The sequence below is a fragment of the Misgurnus anguillicaudatus genome, chromosome 8 (genome assembly GCF_027580225.2).
Source record: "Misgurnus anguillicaudatus chromosome 8, ASM2758022v2, whole genome shotgun sequence".
Classification (NCBI taxonomy): domain Eukaryota; kingdom Metazoa; phylum Chordata; class Actinopteri; order Cypriniformes; family Cobitidae; genus Misgurnus; species Misgurnus anguillicaudatus.
In genome coordinates, this window is record NC_073344.2 from 26,554,524 (window position 1) to 26,578,571 (window position 24,048).

Sequence of the window (24,048 nt, forward strand, 5' to 3'; positions counted from 1 at the left end):
ACCGAAAGTGTGCTTAAACTAATTCTGATGTAAACTACTTGTTTATGTTGGTTATTTTGGTAATGTTATTCAATTTGTACTGCAACGTTTTCTCACTGGTGAATGAGACATGAGATGTGACCGTCTGATCTGTGCGTGTTCATGTTGTTTGAAAGAGGCGTGACTTTGGATGGCGATTTGAATGGAGGGTGTGATCGTGATTTCAGTGCTAGTCGCTACCATTAGCATTCTTCAAAATTAGATACCCTACCTTTAAAATACATGAGTGCCCTTTGTTTTGCCTCAAAATGCACACAAGTAATGTTTTTAGTAGGCATGTTTGTTAAAACCAGTTATATTTCTAATTAAATTAAGGCCTAGTCCTGCCTTAAACTAATCCCTGTCCAGGAAACCATCCCTCTAAGTTTAGTTATACATATACTTGGAGATTTTTTTTCTTTTGAAGCGTGATAACCCCACCAGATCACACAACTTGAGGCAAACATTTGATTCATTTTGCCAGCACGGTTTCTTCATTGTATCTACATTCTTCGCTCTCGGCCGTCTGCGTGAGACGATGATCTGATATCTGCGTCCATCATGGGTTTTTCTTTAAAGTTCCACATACACAGAAGACACTTACGAATGCTTAATAAAGTAAATGTTTCAGATAAACGCCTATTTATTTGAATTAATGAATTTTCAAAGTCAGCAGATCTTAAACTGAGATACAAAGCTGGAAAAAAACATTATAGTTGAAGTTTTATATCTAGGATGCCTTCAGAGATCAACAATTTAAGAGTGAAAAGACCAATAGGTCTATGCAAAATCCTGTTTAATTATAAAGCATGCACATAACGTCCAGACAGAAACCCCTTCACATAAACCAGGTATCATTTGAAATCTCATTACAATTTAAACAAAATTTTCTTTAAAAGGAGAAAATATTTTCAACAAACTGTAATGTTAAAATCAGCTAGTGTAGAAAAAGTTGATTTTGGCACAATTTGTATCAAGTTAATCCGTCCCAGACAGCAGACGACTCTGCACCGGATCAGGGCCGAAGTCAGCAGATCCGGTGTGAATCTGGCACAGAGTCGTCTGCTGTCTGGGCTTTCATGGAACAAACGTAACGTCCTGTAAGTTAAACTCCACAAAGAATCAATAACAGTCATTTTACAGTAGTTTATTTCTGATAAGCTAAGTAAGCAACAAGTACATTACCTTTGTTCAAATTAGAGCTGAAGCGTATCAAAAACTACACTGAGCTAGCAATGCTGTGTAAAATGTGTCTTATATAATATAAACGATCTTAACTACAGATCAGCTGCCAAACCTCCCTTCACATAGCGCTGATCCATGATCGTCGACTCGTCTCCCATCGTCTTTAGGGAGGTATTTGTTCCAGAGTTCAGTTTAGCCACTAGTCAGACCATTAAACAGAGACCGAAAGTTAAGTTTAGCCCAGATGCGTAACCACGACAACACACATGCATCCGATGAACCCGTTTAAATCTTGGCATCTCCAATTCATCTTTGGACCGTAACAGAAATGCCAGAGTAAACCCACACAAGACAGAGAGGACTTGCAGTTATATCATTATAAGAATCGTGTTTAGATCAGTGTGATGTGTACAGTTTGGCCACCTGACACGGACAAACATTTCAAAAGTTTCTGACTGTTGTGGCCAATTTCCTGAAAAAGAAATAATCTGTCCCGTTTTAAAAGCAGGAAGTCGAGTCTTAATTCTGTTTCATGTTTTCTATTTTATTTAAATGAAAATATTTTACTGTTATTATTTCATTAAAATTTGTGTTTCCTTCATCACTGTTCATACGTGTTTAATGTTTCTGACATCTACCCGATTCAGTTCATTAGACTTCAGCAACACTGAACAGAAAAAACTGAAGCCACGCAGCTTCTGTACAGACACATTTACACTAAAGTCCTCAAACGTTTCTGAATGAACCCCTAATTCTGAGAAAGGTTTCAGTTTATAAATATAAATACTTCGAAGCACACATTTAAAAAACAGACACAGGAATGATGCTTGTGATATTTATTACTCTGAACAGAAATCATTTGGTCATCCACAAAAATAAAAGTCCTAAAAGGATTTTTGGTGGAGCTAAAGACTAAAACCATAAGCCAAGACCTCCAGCGTCTCGACCCTTTACTTCATATCATTTTCACATAAATCCAACTCAAGGCTAAATCAGATCACTTCTGAATTCATGAGGGGTCTTCTTGTCCGTATGGGCTGCCTGAGAGAATTACAGACACAAATACTGTAACTGTGTCAGATATACGGAGACACAAATACACAACTAGACACGGCTAGACGCACAGATCTACTAACACGCATTACATTTCTGCTGTGGTTTAACACCGACTAAATGTTCTTCCTAACGGATCCAAAAAATATCCATCCAACACCACAAAAGCCAATAGTTATGCAAACATGCATAGAAAACCAGACTTCATCTTCTAAAGACAATTTATCTTGACCCAAGTTGGCTGGTACCATACAGAATTCTTCCCAAAAACTTTTAAACTGAAAGGTTATCAAGAGACATCTGGAGCAAAAAAAACAAACAAACCCTCAATGAAACAAAAAGCCATACAGGATGGGACAGCACGTTTTGAATGACGTCAATCGAGCAGGCCAACGACAGACATTTGTTTTCTTTGACCGTCTGCTCCTCAAGTGACCCGTGATCCTCTGCTCCACATGCGCATCCACGAACCACCTTTAACAGAAGAGAGCTCACGCGGCTGGCATCTCTCACTCGTGGTGCCACGACTAATACAAGCTATTGTAAAAGCCAGGCTCAAGTCCTCAGAGAGTCGCCGCGTGTCGCACGCCAAAAATGAACAAAGAGGCAAACTCAAGGTTAAAGAGAACAACCTTAGCAGATTCAGAGGAGCTACGCCCATGAGCATCACTGAAATAACATGACACGATTATCTGAACACATAAAACTAACAAATGCTTTTTAAACATGGGGTTATGCACAACCTGCATACAACTTACAAACCAACTTCTCAACTAAAAAAACAACACATCTGAAAACTGCAGGACCCCAGCAGCTGACAAGAACGTATGGGGCTCGCTCTTCAGACCGCTGTACTTCTCGACAGGTTTCAAGGTTGGTGTGGACTCGTGAAAGACAAAAAGACCTCATAATTCTGCACAACCTCAAATATCCACCTGAGATTTAAAACTAAAAACAGATTCAATAAACATGATTTAGAATATGAACTTGATCTCTTTCAGACGTTTCTATCGGTCATCTGAACGGTTGACTTTATCTCATACTCAGAAACTAAAGAGGGGTTTGACATCTCATCTCAAATCCACCTTCATTACGCAAACCTCATGTGCTGCACAGAACCAGATGATGTCTCAGCAGAACAGGGATCATTCACTTTGACGGAGGTTCGATTCCTGAAACTCTCCTTCACGTCACGCAGCCGTCGGCTCATTTCAGACAACGACCAAATGACCGAAAACTAGTCATTGAGAAAATAAAAACAACTTCTGGAGAAGCGGCGATGGGTCGATTTGCTCCTCGTGCTGATCACGTCTCTGGTCTGAAACTCAAAGTCTGATAACAGAACATTTACTCGTGAAAACTCGCCACATAACGTCTTAATCCCTTATAACACATGAGTACAGCAGGAGGGACGGTAATGCGGAGCACGTGAACAATGACGTGCGCAGCGTGTCGCAGCTTTAGACCGAGAGGGCAGGTGTGAAGGAGAAATTAGCCGCCAGTTTAACTTTGTTGCGTGCCGTTCTGCGCCCGGGACTGTCTGTGGCGGATGTTTTGGACTCCGGCGGTTCACTCGCTAGATGAATGTCTATATCTGGCCTGGGTTCAGAAGCTAAAGGTGCATGATGACCTTTGACCGACCGAGGCTGACAATCATAAATCGGCTCGCGATCAGAGCGAGTGTGTGAACGAGTCTCGAAGCGGATCAGATCTCTGGGCTGCGGCTGCACCGGGTCGGGCCGTAGCTGAGGAGACGGGAGGCATGACGGGACAGGGCCGCACAACAGATCCACAGGAGAACTTGAACCCAGACACAGCAGCTCCATCTCACCTAAGAAAGCAAGAGAAAACTACTTAGCAGGCGCACACACACGCGCACACACAGCAACCCTGTATTTTGTGCGTGTTGTTACCGCCGGTCGGGCTGTCAACGGCTCCGTTATCCTCATCGGGATGAGGGCTCTTCTCTCCATTGTGCACAGGACTTCCACGAGCTAAAAGAACAAAACGTAAGTTTTTCTACTTTCCAGAAACGTGTTATATCATATTCATCCAGATTCCAATGTATCCAGTTGATCTGATCTAAAAAATAGAGAAGAAAACTTTTCTTTTACCTTTCATGTCGTTCTTAAGGACTATGATCTTTTTGTGCCCATGACCTTTGATCCAGACGACCTGTTTAAAACACAGAAAATACATCATCATACATCTGATCAGGTGACTCAGCAGATTTATAAGAGGGTAAATGTGTACCTGTGGTATAGCAGCCAGCAGCTCATCTAAAGTCTTACAGCCGTAAGTATGAGGATCGAACTTTGTGCCGGTGTATTTACTGAAAGCTGCCCAGAACTCAGACAGGAAGATTTGATTGTAATGGTACGTGTGGAGCAGCGCACGGACACAACGAGCAAACTGATAAAGCTTGGTCAAGCTTACTCGCTCTTCTGTGTCACCATCCTCACCGTCGGACAGCTAGAGATGAGACACAAACACGGGTATCAGTACAACAATTAACAGTGAGGTGAACTGGCCAACAGTAAGCGAGGAGGAGTCCGTCGGGACGTTCGTACCTGCAGCAGGTAGGGAAGACTCTTGAGCAGCTCGCCAAGCGAGATGAAGCCGTACTCGCAGGGGTTGAGCGGCGCGTCGTAGATGAGCTCGTAGCGCTTCCTTAGTTCTTCTACTCCGAGATAATGGCAATCCTCAGGAAGTGACATCATCAGCGCCAGCAACTGGGAGGTCAAGGTGCGCAGCGACTTCCTGTTAATCAGCTGTACCTCTTTCCCTTCGTGACCGTCTACTACCTAGAGAGAAAAAGAGAACGTGAGCAACGACGTCCGTAGAATCACACCGGCGACCTTCTAACACCTTAACCCAGAATAGTGAAGCAGAGACATGAAGACATTTCAAAACATTTTTTTCCCACCTCCATGATTCATGACCGACGTTACCTTCACCACGTGGCAGAGTTTGTTGAGCAGGGCAAGCAGTGTGTTAGCATCGTAGTCTTGCAGACGGAGGCCGTATCCAAACGTCTTGCTGTATTCACTCAACAACTGACTGACAGGCAGTCCCGAGTCTCTCTGGGCTCGAAGCAATTTCACCAGCTGAGCTGCTAAAGCTTTAATGCGCTCCACCTCCGTCAGGGTCAACATCCTCTCCTCTCCGCACTCCAACACCTGAGAGAGAAACCACACAACTCTGAGGACGGAGGTCCACGGGCCGCTCTAAAGGCTGTCTGAAGTCTTAAACGTGCACCCACCGTAAGAACGTCGGGAATGGCCTCAAAGAGCTCCACGAGTTTGGTGAAGCCATAGTAGGAGAGTTTGCACTGACGTCCGAAGTGGTGATGATACGTTGGGATGAATTTGCTAAAGGACATGCGGAAATGAGGCTGATGTCTCAGCAGATCTACCACCTCCTTCCCGAACTGTCGCGTACGCTCCACTTCCTCGCCCGTGCGCTCTGAGGAGAGACGCGTCTGGATCACTCGATACGTATGACACATTAGAGTTTTATGGGGAGCGGTAGGGTTAGGGTTAAGATTAGTCACCTCTCTTTGGAACCGAGATGAGCGTGTCAGACTCCTGCTGAGCGATCGCGATCGTCGTGTCCGGAATCTCGCCGAGCAGATCCATCAGATCACACATCCCATAATCCACCACCTGCCAGTTCCTGGAGAAACACCTGACACAGACAAGCATATGAGGATGGATGAGGAGCCGCTATGCATGCGGACAGCCAGAAGTCACTCAGTGATACTCACCAGTGATATGCCTGTGCGAACTCGCTGATCAGCACCTGTTTACTGGCCTGAAACTTCAACAACTTCAGCAGATCTTGAGTGAAGCGTTTGATCTGAGCGCGATGAGTCAACGTCAACAAACGCTTGGAGCCCAAACCCACGATCTACATGCACATCATAAAGGGAACCATTAACCATTAGACAAACGGGCAGACAAACCATCACGAACACTTAAAAACAACTCTGAATCTTATAATAGAGGTCTTTTAAATAAATCAACTAGCAAACATTTACTAAGGTTGTCGAAAATGGTTGGCAAGTTTTATTTTCACTTTTTGTAATCATGAAATATTTGGCTAAAGCGCTCTCCTCCATCTATTTTTAAACAGAGATTCAAAAGTGTTGTTACGCTTTTGCTACCTATAGAGAGTCAGTTGCTACCAAGCGTGCCGCACAAGCCCTGAAAAGGGAAGCCAAAACGTCTCGATCACCCCCCAGTGACTGGTCCCTGTATAGGTCATAAACCCCGCCTCCCCATGTTATTCAATGGGACTTGAGACCAACAAAAAATAATTTATTACACTTCAATTATCTTTTTTTCGAAGCTGGTTACTGTCATTCAGGGGGTTTTCACACCTGCCTTGTTTAGTTCGATTGAATCGTACCAGAGTTCGACTGCTCAGTTGGTGCAGTTCGTTTTGGCAGGTGAGAATGCAGCAATCGAACTCTGGTGCGCACCAGAAGCGGACCAAACAAGTGGACCGAGACCAGCTTGCAGAGGTCTAGAGCGGTTCGTTTGTGGTGAGAACACGATCCGAGATCGAACCGACCTAACTGCAAAAGTACTGCGCATTTTGGACGAAACCAGCTGCCGTAGTCAACTGCGCAGTGCATTATCGGATGAGGAAGTGTTTGTTGACCGTTTCTATTAGCAATATTAGCACAATGACAAATCGTGGACATACCTGGAGTTGCGAGGTGGTGCGGGCGGAGCCTTGGAAATTTTTTGTCTTCGCCGTTTGTAATGCATTAAAGCGTTGTTTTCAAGCCGCATCCGCGATTCATTCTGAAAATGAACATTTTGTCTAGAGTGCTGTATACAAACTATGTATAACAACCACGGAGACATAATTACAGCGCACAGCCGTCTGTCCATGGTATTATCCTTCTTTTGTTTACTTCCGGGGGTTCCGTTGGAATTTCCCGCACGTTGATTCTGACCAATCGCGAAGCCGTTTAGGAAATACGTTCAAATACATGTGGCCAATGAGTGATGTTGATCTTATCACGACAGAATTTTGGCTTGTTTCAATTGGTGCGGATCAGAGCAATCAGTGTGGTGTGAAATGGAACCAAATCTGCTAAAAAAGTTACAATGTATCATTTTTTGCTTTTGGTCCGGACCAAATGAACCGAATTACAGATGTGAAAACGCCCTCACTGTAGTTTTTATCACGCTGATGTACATTCAAATGTTTGTTTTTAAAATAGGTTTGTGTTTAATTAGTTATTTAATGATATAAAAACAGTGGTGTCACGTCATGATTGACAGCTGTGATATCGTGTGATATGCGCATTCTACGAGAGCGAGGGCGGGGTTTTGATTTCGCGACTTCCCTTCCTGCTCACTACTGCGCATGACTGGTCCCGAAATCGCTACTGCGCAGACTCAAGACCGAAGATGTCAGCGCCATATCGGGACAATGGCGGCTTCACTTTTCACCAATGGAAGAGAGCGAACAGGCGTCGTCCATCTTTTTTTACAGTCTATGGTTGCTACATAAGCTTTCGGAAACAAATATAAAAGTGCATTGTGTAACTTTTAAAAGGATCTCTTGACAGAAATGCAATATAACCTATTTAACTATATTATGAGTGATTACATAATAAACTGTATATTGTTTGATGCGTTTTTATCTACATGCATTGCAGGTCCCCTTACATGGAAGTCACCGTCACGTTTCTACTGTAGCCCTAAATGGACAAACTGCTCTACAGAGAGCGTTTCATCACTACTTTGTCTCAGATGATGAAATGTTTGTCCTGTGGCGGCTACCGTATGTATTTAAAACTGAGGGGTGAGCTGTGGACCGAGCTGTTGGTTGCAATTCACAATCTCACCACTAGATGCCGCTAAAACCTACACGGCTCCTACAAGGATTCATTATGACCTTCTGTCTGTTGAAAAGTCCTAAATACAGACAATAAACTCAGTGAGAGCATCATCTGCATAGAGAAACTGTTTTTCTGAGGGCTTTTGTCTTTATGGGGGACTCTAAAACTAAAAGGATCTGAAAGTGAAAGATGTGAGACCTGCAGCACGTGAGGAACGGCCTCTAGCAGCTCCAGAAGTTTGGAGTAACCGTAGTCAGACACACGGCACTGCTTGGCGAAGTGGTGGTGATACACTGGTATGAACTTAGTGATGGGCATCAAACAGCACGGCTGGTTCTTCATCAGATCCACCATCTCCCTGCTGAACTGAATCAGCTGTGGATTCCCAACCGGACTCTTACTGCGCTGTAGCCACGGATCTCAACACAAACACATCAACTACAGTCAATGTCATTAAATAAACATTATAACAGCCTAACACTTTAAACCGGTAAGATAGCTGTAAGATAAGATAGCAGTAAGATAGCACAATAAATGTTGTGAGGCGTCTGAATAGTCAGATAATTCATAAAAACAATGCCATCATGTTGTTCTAAACCAATTTTTTTTTCTTGAATGAAACACAAAGACAGATGTTGGGCAGCACAGTCACTGTATTACGTTGAAGTGATGGCAACTGTTGCGTTTCAAAGAATAAGATCAATCAAACAGGTTAAACTCCAGGGTGAACTATTATTAAGGCAAAGACAACTTACTGCCAAGCAAGTTGTTAAATGATTAGTGTACCTTTCTACCTCATTCCTACAATAACCACAGGAAAATCAGCATAAAACCTTACTGTAAGGCTGCACGACACATCACACGCGACAGTCATGGACATCTCGTCAGTTGGTTCCCCGATTAGTAGCAAATCACCACCACCTGCGCCCAGATGGAGCGGCACCCACCACACAGAGCCGCAGTCCACTGACAGTCAGGGCAATTTCACATTAATTATCGCGGGCGTATCGCTTGTGATATGTATGCGATATGGCCCAGCTTGTCAGTGAACCACAGCTTTGTGTAGTAAATGCCACTTCATCTGAACGCAGGTGATGGTGATTTACTACTAATCAAAGAACTGACTTTACTGACGAGATGTGCATGACTATCACATGTGATTTATCGTGCAGCCCTACCTTACTGCCTGCAGTTCTGTGAAGTATTTAAATCAAACACACCTGCGTTGGGCGGGGGGGGTTTGTTATGAATCCATTTGATGATTTTAAAGCCATTCTGTGCCGTTACTATGGTGACTCCAGGAATGCAGGCGATGAGGTGCTCTAACGGGACGCTGCCCTCCATCTTTCCCTCTTCCACAACAGTCAAAGGGCTGAACTCTGCTGCATAGCATTCTGGGAAACTGAGCCCACAGAGAAAAAAAAACTGTCTGAGCAGTGATATGAGCCGCTCAACTCTATACGTGTATAACAACATAACCTTCCTGGGTTCCCCTAAACCAAAAAAAACTATAAGCACACTGGTACATTTTTTATAAATGAGAAATAAAACACAGGTTTAGGTGAAGTTAGGGGAAAGGAACAGAATATAAACATTATACAGTATTAAAGGTGGGGTGCATGATCTCTGAAAGCCAATGTTGACATTTGAAATCACCTAAACAAACACGCCCCTACCCCAATAGAATCTGGACCCTCTTTTGATAGACCCACCCCACAAATACACAACCCATGCAACAATGTCTGTTAGTAGACACGCCCCTTACTGCTGATTGGCTACAAGTATGTTTTGGTATTCGACTCAAATCCCTTTTCCAAGGGTTTTTCAAAAATCATGCACCTCCCCTTTAATACATCCATGGGGAGTCCTCTTAAAGAACACAGTGTGCGTGCGCGTGTGTGTGTGTGCACGTGTCTGTGTGTGTGTGTGTGCATCAATGTGTGCGCATCAGTGTCAGTGTGTGTGTCTGCATCATTGTGCGTGCGTGTGCACTACCTGAGCAGTGGTATGGTCCCTTCATGAGTCTGCAGTAAACTGTGCACATGAGCAGCCAGAACTTTAAGTGACACCAGAACAAACGGGATGACGTAAGCATCCGGATCAAAGTCTGATTCACTGAAACCAGAGGAACATTAAACATTCTGTAAACTCATTTTGGACGAGATACAAATAAGAATTGATGATGTTTTGTGATGCAGCACCAGAAGAAGAAATGATGGAGTAAACACAAAGTACTGGACTGACAAACCAGCGCCTTATGTTACTCATTTGACATGCAAAAAGGTTAGCCAATCATAAGAGCTCATTTATGTTCTGATGTCTTAAAGGCACAGCAGCAAAAAGGTCACGTTGTAGGGAATGGAGAGAGGGTGAAACATCAATCACAATCAAATCATTTTACGGTCACATCCTTGACACAGCTGTACATGGAGTGAAAATCTTGTGTGCATAGTCCTGGATTTTAAATGGATTTTTTGTGATATACAAAGAAAGAGATTAACCCTTGAGTAACATCAGGGCCGCTGTCGTACCTGAAGTCCTGTTGGGTCGAGTGTCGTTTGCAGACCGGCTCGTGGTACTCGAGTTCCTCGAACAGAACCGGACTGGCCGTGTTGGAGCTGTCACGAGAGTGTGCCGATCCTAACGGGCTCTGCCGGGCCTGAGTGCTGGACAGCAGACAGACGAGTCGCCCGCCGGCCTGCTCACGCACGCACAGCAGCTCCGGCAAACGATACAAATCACTCACCGCCAGCTTACGACCAAACCTGAATATTTGAAATGTTTTGGATCATTGAAGTCTATCAAAGTGTACGTTGTTAATATTGGTGGATCAATCGTCTTCACTGACACAGAAAATTATCATGACAACCAAATTGTGAGGACATTTAGGGGATAGAAATTGTCATTAACCAGACATAAAGTGAAAGTCTATGAGAAGTGTTAGTTAGGATTAGTTAGTGTTAGTCACAGACTCACTTTCTCTCGTAGGTCTCTGTGAGTTTGTAGAGTGGAAGGCAGTTGGCAGGCGCATCCTGCAGGACACTGACAATCTGTGAACTGACACACACACACAATTTTTCCCGCTAAAAGAATAACTTTTAATTTATTCAAAACTAAATTGAATAGCAACAATGCGAATATGACGCGTGTTGTGGTAAAACTGCAGACCAATCAAAATGCAGTGGAAGGATCCAGCCCCGCCCTCTGGATGTCATGTTCTGCATTGAGACCAGGGCTGGGACGATTAATCGCGTGATTCTGCTTGCTATTCTTCTCAATGAATTATTTCAAACCTTTTCAGGTATTTTCATGATAATAAAGAATATTAAAGGAACAGTATGTAGGATTGCAGCCAAAACTGGTATTGCAGTCACAAAACTTGTGGCTAAAACTGGTACTGCAATCACACAATTGGTGGCCAATACACAAAATGACAACATAAACATCAAGAATATCTTGGCCAGACCACTGTTGTCAGTGATATAAGTATTTGAAATTAAAATAATTTCTTAATGTCAGGGCCAATTTATGATTAATTGATATAAATTTCTTACATACCGTTCCTTTAATAATGATTATGTTTGACGAGTGTTGCTTTTTCAAATTCATGTTATAAACGACTAAGGACTTTCTCCTGATCAAAGAGCCACAATACATGAAAGAACTGTGCATAATATTCCCTTCAAAATTCAGAATTGATATCAGACACAATTAACAATTAACCGTTCCAACCCTAATTGAGGACCTACTGGTTTTCACTACTTTCATGTATGAAAGCAGTTGATTTCAGACACATTATGATGCATGTGTGTTACCTCAGACAGGACAGCGGTTTGTTATTGGCTCCGGTGACGAGCGACACGTGAATCCTCTTGTTGCCGATTTTGTAGCGATGCAGCAGACTGATGGCACCGATGGCCTGCTGCAGCGAGCTCATGTGCACACGCGCCTTTAGCTGATAGTCAGTGTGAGGACTGAGATCCACGCTCTTCACCTGTTCATGCATGCACACACAAACGCACGCAGCATTATGAAGGTCTTTATTAAGCAGGCCTGTGTTCAGTATTTACACGAGACGAGACTTACTCTGCCGTGTTTGGCGAACGCATCTCTCAGTATGTGCTGCAGGTCTTTGCGAGACATCCTGTAGTCCAGATTTGTCACCTGGATGTCGGCCCCATCAGAGAAAGGCTCCGAAGGGCCCTCCGTGCAGCTCACAGGTGATGGAGCGCTGAGTGGAGACGATCGGTTCGACAGGCAGGGGGAGGCACTCCTGCAAAGAAGGAGGGGGAATTAAATAAGATGTAACAAAGAGAGAGATTAACGCAATGCTCGATCAACTGTTCTGCCGTCTCACCGTGATGACCACGAGCTCTGAGAGAGAATCATGGGACTGAAGCTGCGCTGTAAACTCAGTTTACTGAACGCTGAAGGAGTGCTGACCTGAAACGACTGGCCGGGAGAATCTCGCCTTAGACAAACAAAAACGAGATCCAGTCATGTCCGACACAAAACTCAAAAACATTGATCAGTCCAGTCAGAAAACTTAAAGGCGGAGTCCACAATGTTTGAAAAATGCTTTGGAAAAGGAGACGGGCTGACTACGAAAACACACTTGTAGCCAATCAGCAGTAAGGAGCGTGTCTACTAACAGACATCCTTGCCGGGTTGCGTATGTGTGGGGCGGGTCTATCAACAGAAGGCAGATTCTATTGGGGTAGGGGCGTGTTTGTTTAGGTGATTTCAAATATCAACATTGGCTTTCAAACATCGTGGACTCCGCCTTTAAAGTATACAGTTAATATCACCTCATTTCTCAAAATACTGAAAACAAATCTTTTGAAAAAGTTTCAGAAGACCGAGTCTCCTTTTCTGTGAGCCCCCTATCCCTAACCCACTTTAATAAAGACGACCCTTTGGATAGACGATTCTTTTAAACAATTCAAAATGTTTATGACAAGTAAAATACAACAACCTTTTTTTTTATAGCCATGTTTTCTACACCTGTTTGTATTCAATAATTTTTTATCATTTTTCACATAATAAACACCAAAACAGATTTTAATCAATTTGACAATGCATTTAGATTATGAAAAGAAGATATACAAAGGCTTCCTAAGAAAGGTAACTTTACATCATTTTTTAAATATAAAATTATTGGTTCATGTTTAACTGATAAAGAAGCCATAAAGTCATCTGGGATGGCATGATTGTAGGGCTGAACAATAAATCACATGTGATAGTCATGCGCATCTCGTCATCAAAGCCAACTCCCCGACTAGCAACAAATCTCCATCACCTGCGTTCAGATGGAGCGGCATTTACTACACAAAGCCGCAGTTCACAGACAAGCTGGGCCATATCGCACACATATCACTGGCGATACGTCCGAAAAATAATGCAAAATTGCCCCGACTGTCATTGAACTACGGCTCCATGTAGTAACTATGCTGCTCCATCTGAACGCAAGTGATGGAGATTTATTACTAATCAAGGAATCGCCTTTAATGACGAGATGTCCATGACAATCGAATTCAATTTATCGTGCAGCCCTACATGATTGTGTAAAATATGAAGGATGTTAACTTTTCCCAGTTAACTAACCCTATAAGGAGAACCAATGAAAACACTGTTTTGATCCACTTCAAATGTTGACTAATATTTATCCCAAATCTACTGATGGTGTTCCATACCTCCGGCCACGCTGAAACAGGTCCGCGGGTTTGCCGGGCGCAGACAGGAGGCTGTGACTCTGAGGCGACGAGGAAGCCGGTCGGGCCGCACCGCACGCTGCCTGCAACGAACGAACACAGAGCTAATATCGCAACAAGTAACCAGGCGCGTCCCCACGGCTCACGGCAGATTCCCTCCGAAATGAATGAGGAATATGATGGGGAGGGGGAACAGATGAAGACAGAGGAGGAAGATGCTCAGAGTCTCAGCAGGTTGTTAGTTTGCATCCGAGCGCATGCCACAGCAAGTTACAGACAGCAGCTAGGGTCACGAGCAGCACAGGCAGATCAAGCGAGCAGCACGCAGCGCTGCATGAGAATAGCATAAGAATGTGAAGCGTGCGATTGGAGGATGATGGGTAGGAGGCGGGCAGAGGCAGGTACACAGCTGCCTTGGGGAGGGGTTTCATCACAGGGCTGCACGAGGAGGCGTGGCCTGCTTTCCTGGGGCTATAGGGACGCTCTGCGACGTGGCTCCCCGCATCTCGACCCAACTGCCACGATCGAGATGCCCGCCGCCGGCGACGGGGCGACCGTGGCTTCTCCAGGGGAAGGAAGACTGAAGAGGAGGCGGGAGGCGGGGGACGCTCCTCCTCTTCCTCCGGCCCATCAGGGGAGAACGACACTGTGATGCGGTGGCCCAGGACGTCTTCGTTTTCCATGCGCTTGCGGGCGCGCTCGGCCGCGTCAGCGCTGGCGAATCTGAGCACGGCGCTGCTGCCGGACACGCCCAACACTTTACCACCGCAGTTATTGGAGAGACGCTGCAGGCGGTTTGCGACGACTTTGCCGTCACGATGAGCAGGGAGGTGATGCACAAACAGAAGACTGAAACTGGGCTGAGGAGCAGAGACACAAACAGCACTCTGGGATTTCTGAGATCATGCCGGAGTTCAGATACGTACGCCGTACACATTACTGTATGCCGCCTCAGCCGGGTGACAAAGAAGCTGCTTTTCACAGGAGGGTTCATTACAAATAAGCTTTTAATGAAACTTAAGAGAAAAATAGAGCCTGCAGTCAGCAAGCCTCACTGTTGCCAACAGCACTGACTACTGTCTACAGCCGTTCAAATGTAGTTAAGAAAACAGATGAGGATGGGACTGACCTGCGATTTGACGACCATCCCGGGAGGAAGGTCCGACACAAACTCCTCGAATGGAACGCACATGTGTGCGTGCTGCAACAGGGCGGGCGAGGCCTGGCTTTTATGTACCAGAATCACCTGGAAACCGTGACGATGACGCAGGTCACTCAACTCGCTGGCAAAGTTTACATCCGCTGCAACAAAAATAAACAGCAGAACCTTTTACAGACAGCACCGTATTTCACTTTCCTCACTTCTGGTATTTAAAGGGGACAATGTTAAGTGCTATGATTGGCTCCCCAGTGCTTCTATCAACCTAGGAAATGTGAAAAAGATCAACCCAGTAACTTAGTTTTTGTAAACCATTCTCTGCAAGCATGTGAAAAAATAGCTCATTGACATTTGGTTCCCCTTGTGATGTCAGAAGGGGATCTTATTATAATAACACCACCCCTTTATCTGCACTATCCAACCACAGCACTGACATTTAGTGCAGAGATCAACTCATTTGCATTTTAAAGGACACATTTTTGCTCACACCTACGAGTAGGGCTGTGCAAAAAAATCGCCTGCGATTCTCATGCGTGTTTCATCAGTAAAGCCGGTTCAGTGATTAGAAGTAAATAGGCAACAGCTGCTTTCAGATGGAGCGGCATTTACTACACAGAGCCGTAGTTCACCGAGAAGACAAGGAAAACTCTGTATAGTAAATGCCGCTCCATCTGAAAGCAGCTGATGGCAATTAACTTCTAATCAATGAACCGGATTTTCTGATGAAACACGCATGAGAATCGCAGGTGATGTTTTGCACAGCCCTACCTACAAGTGTCAATTTTAACATCTTATAATAAATTATTTATATGATATTTTGAGCTAAAGCTTTACATTTGTACTCTGGGAACACCAAATATTTATTTGAGATGTTAAAAAAGCCTTTTGAAATGTCTGCTTTAATAATAATAGCATCTGTTCTGCTTCGTCATCATGACGTCACTGTGATCAGAAGTTTTTGATGACTCAATATTGATGTGAAAATGCGTGCAGCTCAAATCATTTCAGTTTAAACAAATGCTCCTGTTGTACGTGGTGATGAAGGTACTGTAGCTACAAGTAAAAGTGTTTCACAAACACATACATGAGACAACGATGACAGTGGCAGGTGTGGCATGCGTCTCAGCAAATCGCCGCAGACTCTGGCGCAACTTATCGTCTGCTGCGTTTTTGGCTGTAGCATTAATGTGGGCGACCGTGACCTGAGCAGAGGAAAAATCTCCTTTAAAAACTAAATAAACAGCTTATAAATGCACAGGAATAAACAGACATCAACGAGTAAAGATAAGCATGACGGTCACGCTGCCGTGTACCTGGCAGTTGTTCAGCTCCTGGATGACAGCTTTGTTCTCTTTATTGATGTCACACACACAGATGAACTCCGCTTCGCGATGACCATGAAAGAAACGCTCTCGGAGTCTCTGGACCACTGTCGCTGCGGAGCGCCCGCTGGGTACAGCGCAGTTCTCGATGTCCCAAAAAACGCCAACAGGGGGCAACGTGTCCTGAACGCAGCTCTCTGAAGAACCTCAAGATTAAAATATCGACAAAGTGAGTGCTGTACTCGTGTGACAGAAAACCAAAAACATAAACCTTGCTTTAACTTTCTATTGGTTAGTATGACCAGTGGCAGGATTAGCCACAACAAAACGCCCTTCTACACTCTAAAAAAAAGAGCTGGGTTATTTTTGACCCACAATGGGTAAACATTGGACAGAACACACTACTGCGCTATTATACCCCATAGTTGCATAACATCAACCCAATATTGAGTCATTTTTAACCCAGTATGTGTTCTGTGCAATATCCACCCACCATGGGTCAAAAACAACCCAGCCCCTTCTAGAGTATAACCATTAACTTTTCACCACGCTGGCAAACGTGTACGGTGTGTCTCTGTGTGTGTGTGTGTGTGTGTGTATATTGACCATATTTCTGAGCGGTCTTGATGAGATGGCCACCCAGCAGACCCTCAGAGGACGTTCCTGCCACCCCACAGCCATTACACATCGGCGCAGGAACAGGAGGGGGGATGTTCGGCCAAACCTTCTCGGAGTCGGAGTTTAAATTCTGAAAGCAGCAGAGGTTCGGGTTAGATTTCACTTTGAAACTTTACGAGAGGCATCAAAATGTTTTACCACATCCAGGCATCCCTTTCTGTCCTTTCCCGTCAGCTAGGGTTTCTTTTAGTGCAAAAATGCAGGATGTGCTGGCAAGACTAAAGGGAACGTGACAGACCGCGCTCCACCAACCTTTCTCCAGCAGTCGTGAAAGCAGCGAGCACCCTTCACACCGAATGAAGTGCGTTCAGCACTGACGTGAAGCGCGCTGGGGCAGAGGTGAGTGGGTGAGGGTGGGTCACCGTGTGAAAATGGGCGCTGCTGCTGCACTCTGGGGTCTCGGGAACAGCGACAGACGCCCGTGACTTTAGAGAGAGAAGGACAAACGTGCGGTTGCCTCGCCCCCGGGCAGCAGGGCACGTGGCAGCAGGTCGCCGCAGAGGGTCGCTCAAAGCTTCCGGGCGTCTGGAGCGGCGTACCGGTGCCCCGCTGAGCGAGAGGGGAGAGATGAAGGGCGGTGCAAGTGTCTGTTTGTGAGTGAGAAAGATACAGAGGAAACCCTCCACCCGTGCCGATGTTGGAGTCCTGCTGCTGACCGATGCTTGCTTTGCAGCGAGAACACACGCTTACTGTGAGGCTGCCTTGCGGCGTTGACCAGGAGTCCTGCAGAGGATGGAGACAGGGGTGGGGCAGTGGGAGGGGTTGTGGGGCAGAACTGTGGGGAGGAGGAGGGGGAACATCCTTCAGCTCCAGGACCGGCTTATGGACAGCCATGAATTTGTTCTGGAGAAACAAAACACAAACTAGACTGAACATCAGTACTGGTTAACAAACTCACGCATCTGTGTGCGTGTTAAACTAACCTGTAATCAGCCTCTGTTTGTTTGTATTAAATTAAGCTCTGATCTGAACTAACCCTGTGATCAGTTTGTGTATTTTACTAACCTCTGATCAGTTTGTTTTCATTTCAACAGGTAAACGACAGCGAAGCGTCAACAACGAACTGAAAGCATTTTAACTAATGACAGCAAACCCAGCCGGGCATCAATCAGTCAAATTAAAGCTAATGACTCGCACGAGACTCTTATAATGGCGATTGTTTTCCACAGAAATGGTTGTGTGTTTGTTTTGTTAGTTCAGTCTTTGTCTGTATGAGGTTTAGTGCATCGCTCGTTCACCATCAAGCGTTGTTTTCTGTGCCGCACAAACACTACATGACACATTTCATATCATAGATGATAAATAAAACCTCGGGTTTAAGTAATTTAATGAAGCATTTTAAATTAATGCAGCTCACCGTCGCGAACCAGCCACAGTGCCTCCAGGCGTCTCCTTGGAAACCCGGCTGCCGTCTGATCGATGCCGTAAAGTGACCGCGGATGTCGTAAACATTGATCTCACTGACGGAATCTGTTGTTATTGCCAAATGTGTTTGCGCGTTACAAAAATGTTTAAATAACACTTTGATTTCTTCCACGTAGTATTGCTCAAGTCGATGAGTATTTTATCAAATAGGAAAATATAGCCGTATATATATGTGTGAAAACGCTTGATATTCATCAACATCCAAATAATCAATGACCTTCAATCGTGTTAACATTATACTGACTTTAAATTATAATACTCATGATCTAATGAGACCGAATTGCAAAACATTGTTACACAATGGCAATAAAACTTAAGATCTTCATGTGTATGATACACTTATAAAGTGCACAAGTAGAGGTTAAGTTTTTATTATGGGATGACATGAATAAAACATTCATGAACAAGATGTAACCCCCAATAACAACCCCACTCTCAAACATAAACATCTCATATCACTGTAAAAACTCCTTCTGAACTGAATTAAACCCTTACTTTTACACTAAACACACTTAAAATTGTTAAACATACACACATATTTATTTATTTATATATATTTATGGAGGAAAAGAAAGGATGCCTTGAATGTAAAGACATAAGAAAGTGTTAAAAGCTAAATCTAATTTAAAAAAAAATTACGAAAAAGCTCAGATTATCACAATTCACCTGGTGCTCAAAAACAAACAAAAACCTGATCAAAACATTTGTTAGAGTATATCTGGTGTAAGTTTTTTCATAACAATATTTCAGACATAAAAAAGGTTAAAGAATAACCATGTTACAGTTGTGAAACAGGATCTAGCAAATTAAACAGCAACTAGTTAATGATTGATACATATAACATACTCATGTGGTCACATCAAACTTCAGTGATGTCATGTCACGTCAACAGCTTCTGTGCTACGACAACACAAATATCATTCAGCGTTATGAAACAAAACCAAAAGGTATTCATTAAATACAGGGAATGTAAGCATACACAGAAATATTCTTCTGTATGTTATGATATTGAGTCATTTGACAATTTATCATTGTTACCACATACAGATATTGTACAGTACAATCCACATGATAACCTCCACACTGAGCCCGGTGAGTAGAGGAGTGATCTCTGGTTAGGCTGGAAACAGGAGGACAAAAGCTTTGGAGGAAGTTTTCCTGCTAACGCAGGAGCGTGTAGAGGTAGTAGTTCAGAACGGTCTAAAACTATAAATGTCAATGGTGCAAATATTTATAACAATGCTTTATGATGACAAATCTGGATATCTACGAAGCGATAACAAGTGTTTAAAAAAACAAAAACGAAATGTCAGTGAAAAGCTGTCCTCTACAGTATTACTCTTACAGTAGAGTAACGGTCCTCTACACAACAAGATAAGCAGATATCTAAACATTTTCCATCGACATACATGCAGGAAGTTATAAGTTCTTCTCACACACACACTTTTCAATGAAGATCTTCTCGACAAAAGTCAAGGAATCGCATGAAATCAGAAGGGCGAGACCACATCTTATCAGAAGAGAATTTACGCTCTGTCATTGCTATGAATCCGCTGATGTCGCTTCAGTTCTCCAGACCGGAAGAAATTCTTCCCGCACTGGGAGCAGTGGAACGGCCTCTCGCCCGTGTGGATGCTCTGATGACCCTTCAGACGCTCCAGCCTGGAGAAACTTTTGTCGCACTGGTTGCACTGATAAGGCTTTTCTCCCGTGTGAATTCTCCGATGTTCTTTCAGGTGTCCGGACTCGGAGAAGCTCTTCCCGCACTGAAAGCACTGGTAGGGTCTCTCGCCCGTGTGCGTTCTGTAATGTCTCTTGAGATCGCCGGACCTAAAGAAGCTTTTCTCGCACAGGGTGCAGCGGTGGGGCCTTTCGCCCGTGTGAATGCGCTGGTGGCCCCTCAAATGTCCGGAATCCGAGAAGGTTTTTCCGCACTGAAGGCATTTGTACGGCCGCTCGCCGCTGTGGATTCTCAGGTGCCGTTTGAGGTCTCCTGACCTGTAGAAGCGTTTGGCGCACTGAGGACACTGGTAAGGCCTCTCTCCCGTGTGCATCCTCTCGTGCTGTTTGAGATGCCCCGAATCCGAGAAATTTTTGCCGCACTGCAGACAGTGGTACGGCCGCTCTCCCGTGTGAATTCTCTCGTGCCGTTTCAGGTCCCCCGACGTCGGGAAATTCTTACCGCACTGAAAGCAAGGGAACGGTCTTTCTCCGCTGTGTATTTTCTGATGTCTCTTGATATCGTTAATTCTGAAGTATTTACCGCACTCCTGGCAGTGGTACGGTCTGTCTGCGGAGGGTCGGCTGTTTGATTTGGGGGGGCTCGGCACAGATGTGTTTTTAGGATCCACTTCTCCACAACAGGCTGTGAGACACTCGCCGGTCTGCTGCTGTAGATGCTGAGCTGAAGACAACGACAAGATGCAGGAATAATCAAATTTAAAAAGAGAGACACAAGATTTAATTCATCGATTTCCACACGGCGACCCGAAAAACAACTTCATTTACGTTGACTGTGTAACTACAAGCCACAACCAGTTTAAAGCTAAACTCTGTGTTGGTGTTCTTAGCAATAAGATAAATATCTGAATAAACCAACAGCGGCCTGTGTTTGCTAAATAAATATATAACATATACACAATATACTAGCAAACACATTGACACATCAGTTCTGGATTAACTGCCTCGTGCTGCTACATCCACTCGTCTATTAATTTCTCTTTCACAGAATGTCTGGGCTTTTCTTTCAAACAACAACAAAAGTTAGATATTAAACCCCTTCATTAATTAATCGCACGCGACAGACACCGAGTCTGGAACAGCATGAAGAGAAAATCATGACAACAATCTCAGTCTGAGGTCTTGACACAACTGTGGGCTTGGTCAGTTTTAGAGAAACATAGGACAACTGCGTTTAAAATGGAAAAAAAATGAGGAGTATTAATGAATTCTGCTAAATAAATAAAGGAAATGTAAAAAATGGCTGCCGATACTTACCAAAATGAAAGAAATCCTCGACGCTTTCGTCTTCCTCTTTGACTTTCACTCCTATCGGTCGTCCGTAGTGCTGAAAGGGGCCTGTGGGCAGAAATTTAGCGCTAGAAGAGAGAGACTGGGGCAGTTTAGAGTTTGACGAAAGAGCCTGGGGCAGTTTAGGGTTAGACGAGAAAGCCTGGGGCAGTTTGTTCCCGAAGTCCTAAAACACAGTGAAAAAATCATAGAGACCGCGGGCCGCGTCAACCGGGACTGAGAAAGGAGAATATAAGACAACAAACAAATCTTTAAACGATCAAATAAATGCGACAACTGAGAAGATGATCGAGAGATGCGGCGTTTATATCAACGTTTATATTCAAAACCATTCAAGCAAACGCGTGCGAACGCTTAACATAAGCAGCACGGTACACGGCTGTTAAGCAGTCCGTATTCGCCGTTTACTGAGTTCAGTTAACTATTACAACCACTGAACACTCACCAGATCCATGCTACTTGTCCATTTGATTAGATTTTCAGCGAAACTCATCGGAGAAACAGAACAAGCAGAAATGTAATACGGAATTCACCGGAACTCCTGCTCGTGTTTACCGCGAGCGAGACAAACACCAGCGACCCCTGCTGCACCGGAGGAGTCACGCGCGTGGAGAGAGGGATGGGCACTTTTTACTTACTAACTACTACAGGGTTAGTGTTAGAGTTAGGTTAGGAAATACAAAATAAATACTACTACTACTATTTCCAAGCCCTTGAAAAACATCTCATGTACTTTTTACTTGTCTTTATCTTTTTAATGTTTAATGTTCTGTACTGCATCCTTGTCACTTTTCAGTTTTCAGATATTTTTGCCGTTTTTTTGATCGTGTTACATGTTACTTTATTCAGGCGCTTTTTTATATGAATTTACATATGACCAAGGTAGACATAGTCAAAATAACATAACAATACAATGGACAGTAAACATTAATAAAGCCAGGGGGGGTAAAATATAAATGTTTTGAGGCACACTCTCTTCATAAATGAATCAATTACCCTCCCTATATAACTTATTTTATAAAACACTGTTGAAATGTCTATTCTAGAAGCTAAGACCTTTTCAACCATAGTTTGTAGTGATAGATTAAAATTTACAATAACAATATTGAAGTAAGCTTAGGTGTCCCGTATACGCTTAACAGGTTAAAAGATTCACATATTGCATATGTTTTAGTTGCTTTCCTGTTACTTGAGAAAAAAATCGTCTTCATATACTTTTTAATTTCTTTTTCAAGAACCAAAAACATATGTTAATCTTTACGATATTTGCATTTATGAATATAACATTTGTATCAATTAAAATAAATTTAACAATGAAATATTCTTTCCTCTTATTGGAGGGAATCTTTGTAAAACCAAATAAAACATTTCCTAAATATAAAGTAAAGGTGGGGTCAACTCATGTACATTATATTCAAATACAAAAGGAACATGTTTACTTTACAGTTTTTTCCGATTGCTAAACGACAGTGAGTACAACTGGAGCTACATGTGCAAAACTCTAACTACAGTCTGCACTACCAAAAGTCACGTGAGCACAACTCTTAACACATGACTCAAAACAGCTCAGTGCAGTCAAACACTAAACACAACCTTCACTGAGATAACACACACTGTCACTCACAACACACTGAGAGGAAAAACACTAACATCAAACACCAATACACAAAATAATTTCAGTGACTTCATACAAAGTAATATTTTCTTCACAGAATGATTTATTTATTTGTTGATTTATCACATGATTTCTTTAAATTTTTAGATCAGAACAATTCTTTAAGGTAAATGAAAATTAGCAGTTTCCTTCAGTAGTCTGTAGTAATTTATGGAATTACAGTAATGAGGAAAAAAGGTAGAAACTAAAAGTACATACTGTAATTCAAACAAATAATTGAAGAGCTAATCCTGCCTCTCTCTAGCATCAGGCCACTACATGCCACCCTTCTCCATTCACAAACCCGTCTTCCTTGTTCCATTTCCAAAATTAGTCTTTCTGAGCTCTACCTATCATATTTATATAAAAAGTAATATTATATATATATATATATATATATATATATATATATATATATATATGACATTGGATTTTATATTTATATGAAATTGTAATCAGCAGTGTTTGAAAGGCACAAGGCTGAAATCAATTGTGTTTTGAATGTGTGGTTCACAGTTTTGACAGCAGTGTGTTAGCATTTGAACAAAGTGCTGTAAATCCACAGTGATGTGCAGGTTGTGGTTAAAGTCATGAGATAAGTGTGTAAAGTTTTGAAAACTGTGTTCAAGCAATAAAAAACGAACTAGAGTTTGGTCCACATGAGCTGCTGCTGTGCAGACTGTAGTTAGAGTTTTGTACATGGTTAGGGTTAGTATTGTTGTATTTTCAAAATAAACCTAAAATATTTTGTGCAAGTCGTTTTTATGAGGCCTGATTATTCTGTCACACTGATGTTAGAGAAGAACCATTTTTGTTTCTCAAAGAGCCTTCTATTGTTTTTCAACTTTTAGTCTGAGGAACCTTTTATTCGCTGTATTCAACAGAAATGTTCTTTGAATATTTAGTTTTTTTACACAGTTTAAACTTATAATAAATCAAACAGAATGATGTTT

The 24,048-nt window shown here is 43.1% G+C and overlaps 2 protein-coding genes and 1 pseudogene across 6 annotated transcripts; 1 reads left to right on the forward strand and 2 right to left on the reverse strand.

Moving 5' to 3' along the window:
* The window catches only part of LOC141365605 (uncharacterized), a 251,496-nt pseudogene that overhangs the window by 15,316 nt on the left and 212,132 nt on the right, over window positions 1–24,048 (forward strand).
* On the reverse strand, window positions 633–18,483 carry LOC129449956 (meiosis regulator and mRNA stability factor 1). 5 transcript variants are annotated; one of them, XM_055212297.2, is made up of 25 exons: window positions 18,344–18,483; window positions 17,677–17,829; window positions 16,915–17,056; window positions 16,300–16,514; window positions 16,071–16,188; window positions 14,957–15,129; window positions 14,241–14,687; window positions 13,810–13,910; window positions 12,474–12,587; window positions 12,203–12,389; window positions 11,932–12,110; window positions 11,093–11,173; window positions 10,648–10,881; window positions 10,112–10,231; window positions 9,337–9,518; window positions 8,315–8,535; window positions 6,023–6,165; window positions 5,810–5,943; window positions 5,519–5,721; window positions 5,208–5,435; window positions 4,827–5,060; window positions 4,510–4,728; window positions 4,371–4,431; window positions 4,170–4,250; window positions 633–4,087 (listed from the first exon to the last, which is right to left on the reverse strand). In XM_055212297.2, exons 2-25 carry the CDS (start codon window positions 17,818–17,820, stop codon window positions 3,717–3,719), a joined length of 4,332 nt encoding a protein of 1,443 aa, XP_055068272.2. In that variant the 5' UTR covers window positions 17,821–17,829; window positions 18,344–18,483; the 3' UTR covers window positions 633–3,716. The 5 variants fall into 5 exon arrangements, with proteins under 5 accessions (XP_055068272.2, XP_055068270.2, XP_055068271.2 ...); XM_055212295.2 differs by having other exon boundaries at window positions 17,239–17,829; window positions 18,344–18,482; XM_055212296.2 differs by lacking the exon at window positions 18,344–18,483 and adding an exon at window positions 17,992–18,318 and having other exon boundaries at window positions 17,239–17,829.
* LOC129449957 (uncharacterized) lies at window positions 18,947–22,046 on the reverse strand. The gene is made up of 3 exons (XM_055212299.2): window positions 21,887–22,046; window positions 21,409–21,607; window positions 18,947–20,815 (listed from the first exon to the last, which is right to left on the reverse strand). Exons 1-3 carry the CDS (start codon window positions 21,932–21,934, stop codon window positions 19,938–19,940), a joined length of 1,125 nt encoding a protein of 374 aa, XP_055068274.1. The 5' UTR covers window positions 21,935–22,046; the 3' UTR covers window positions 18,947–19,937.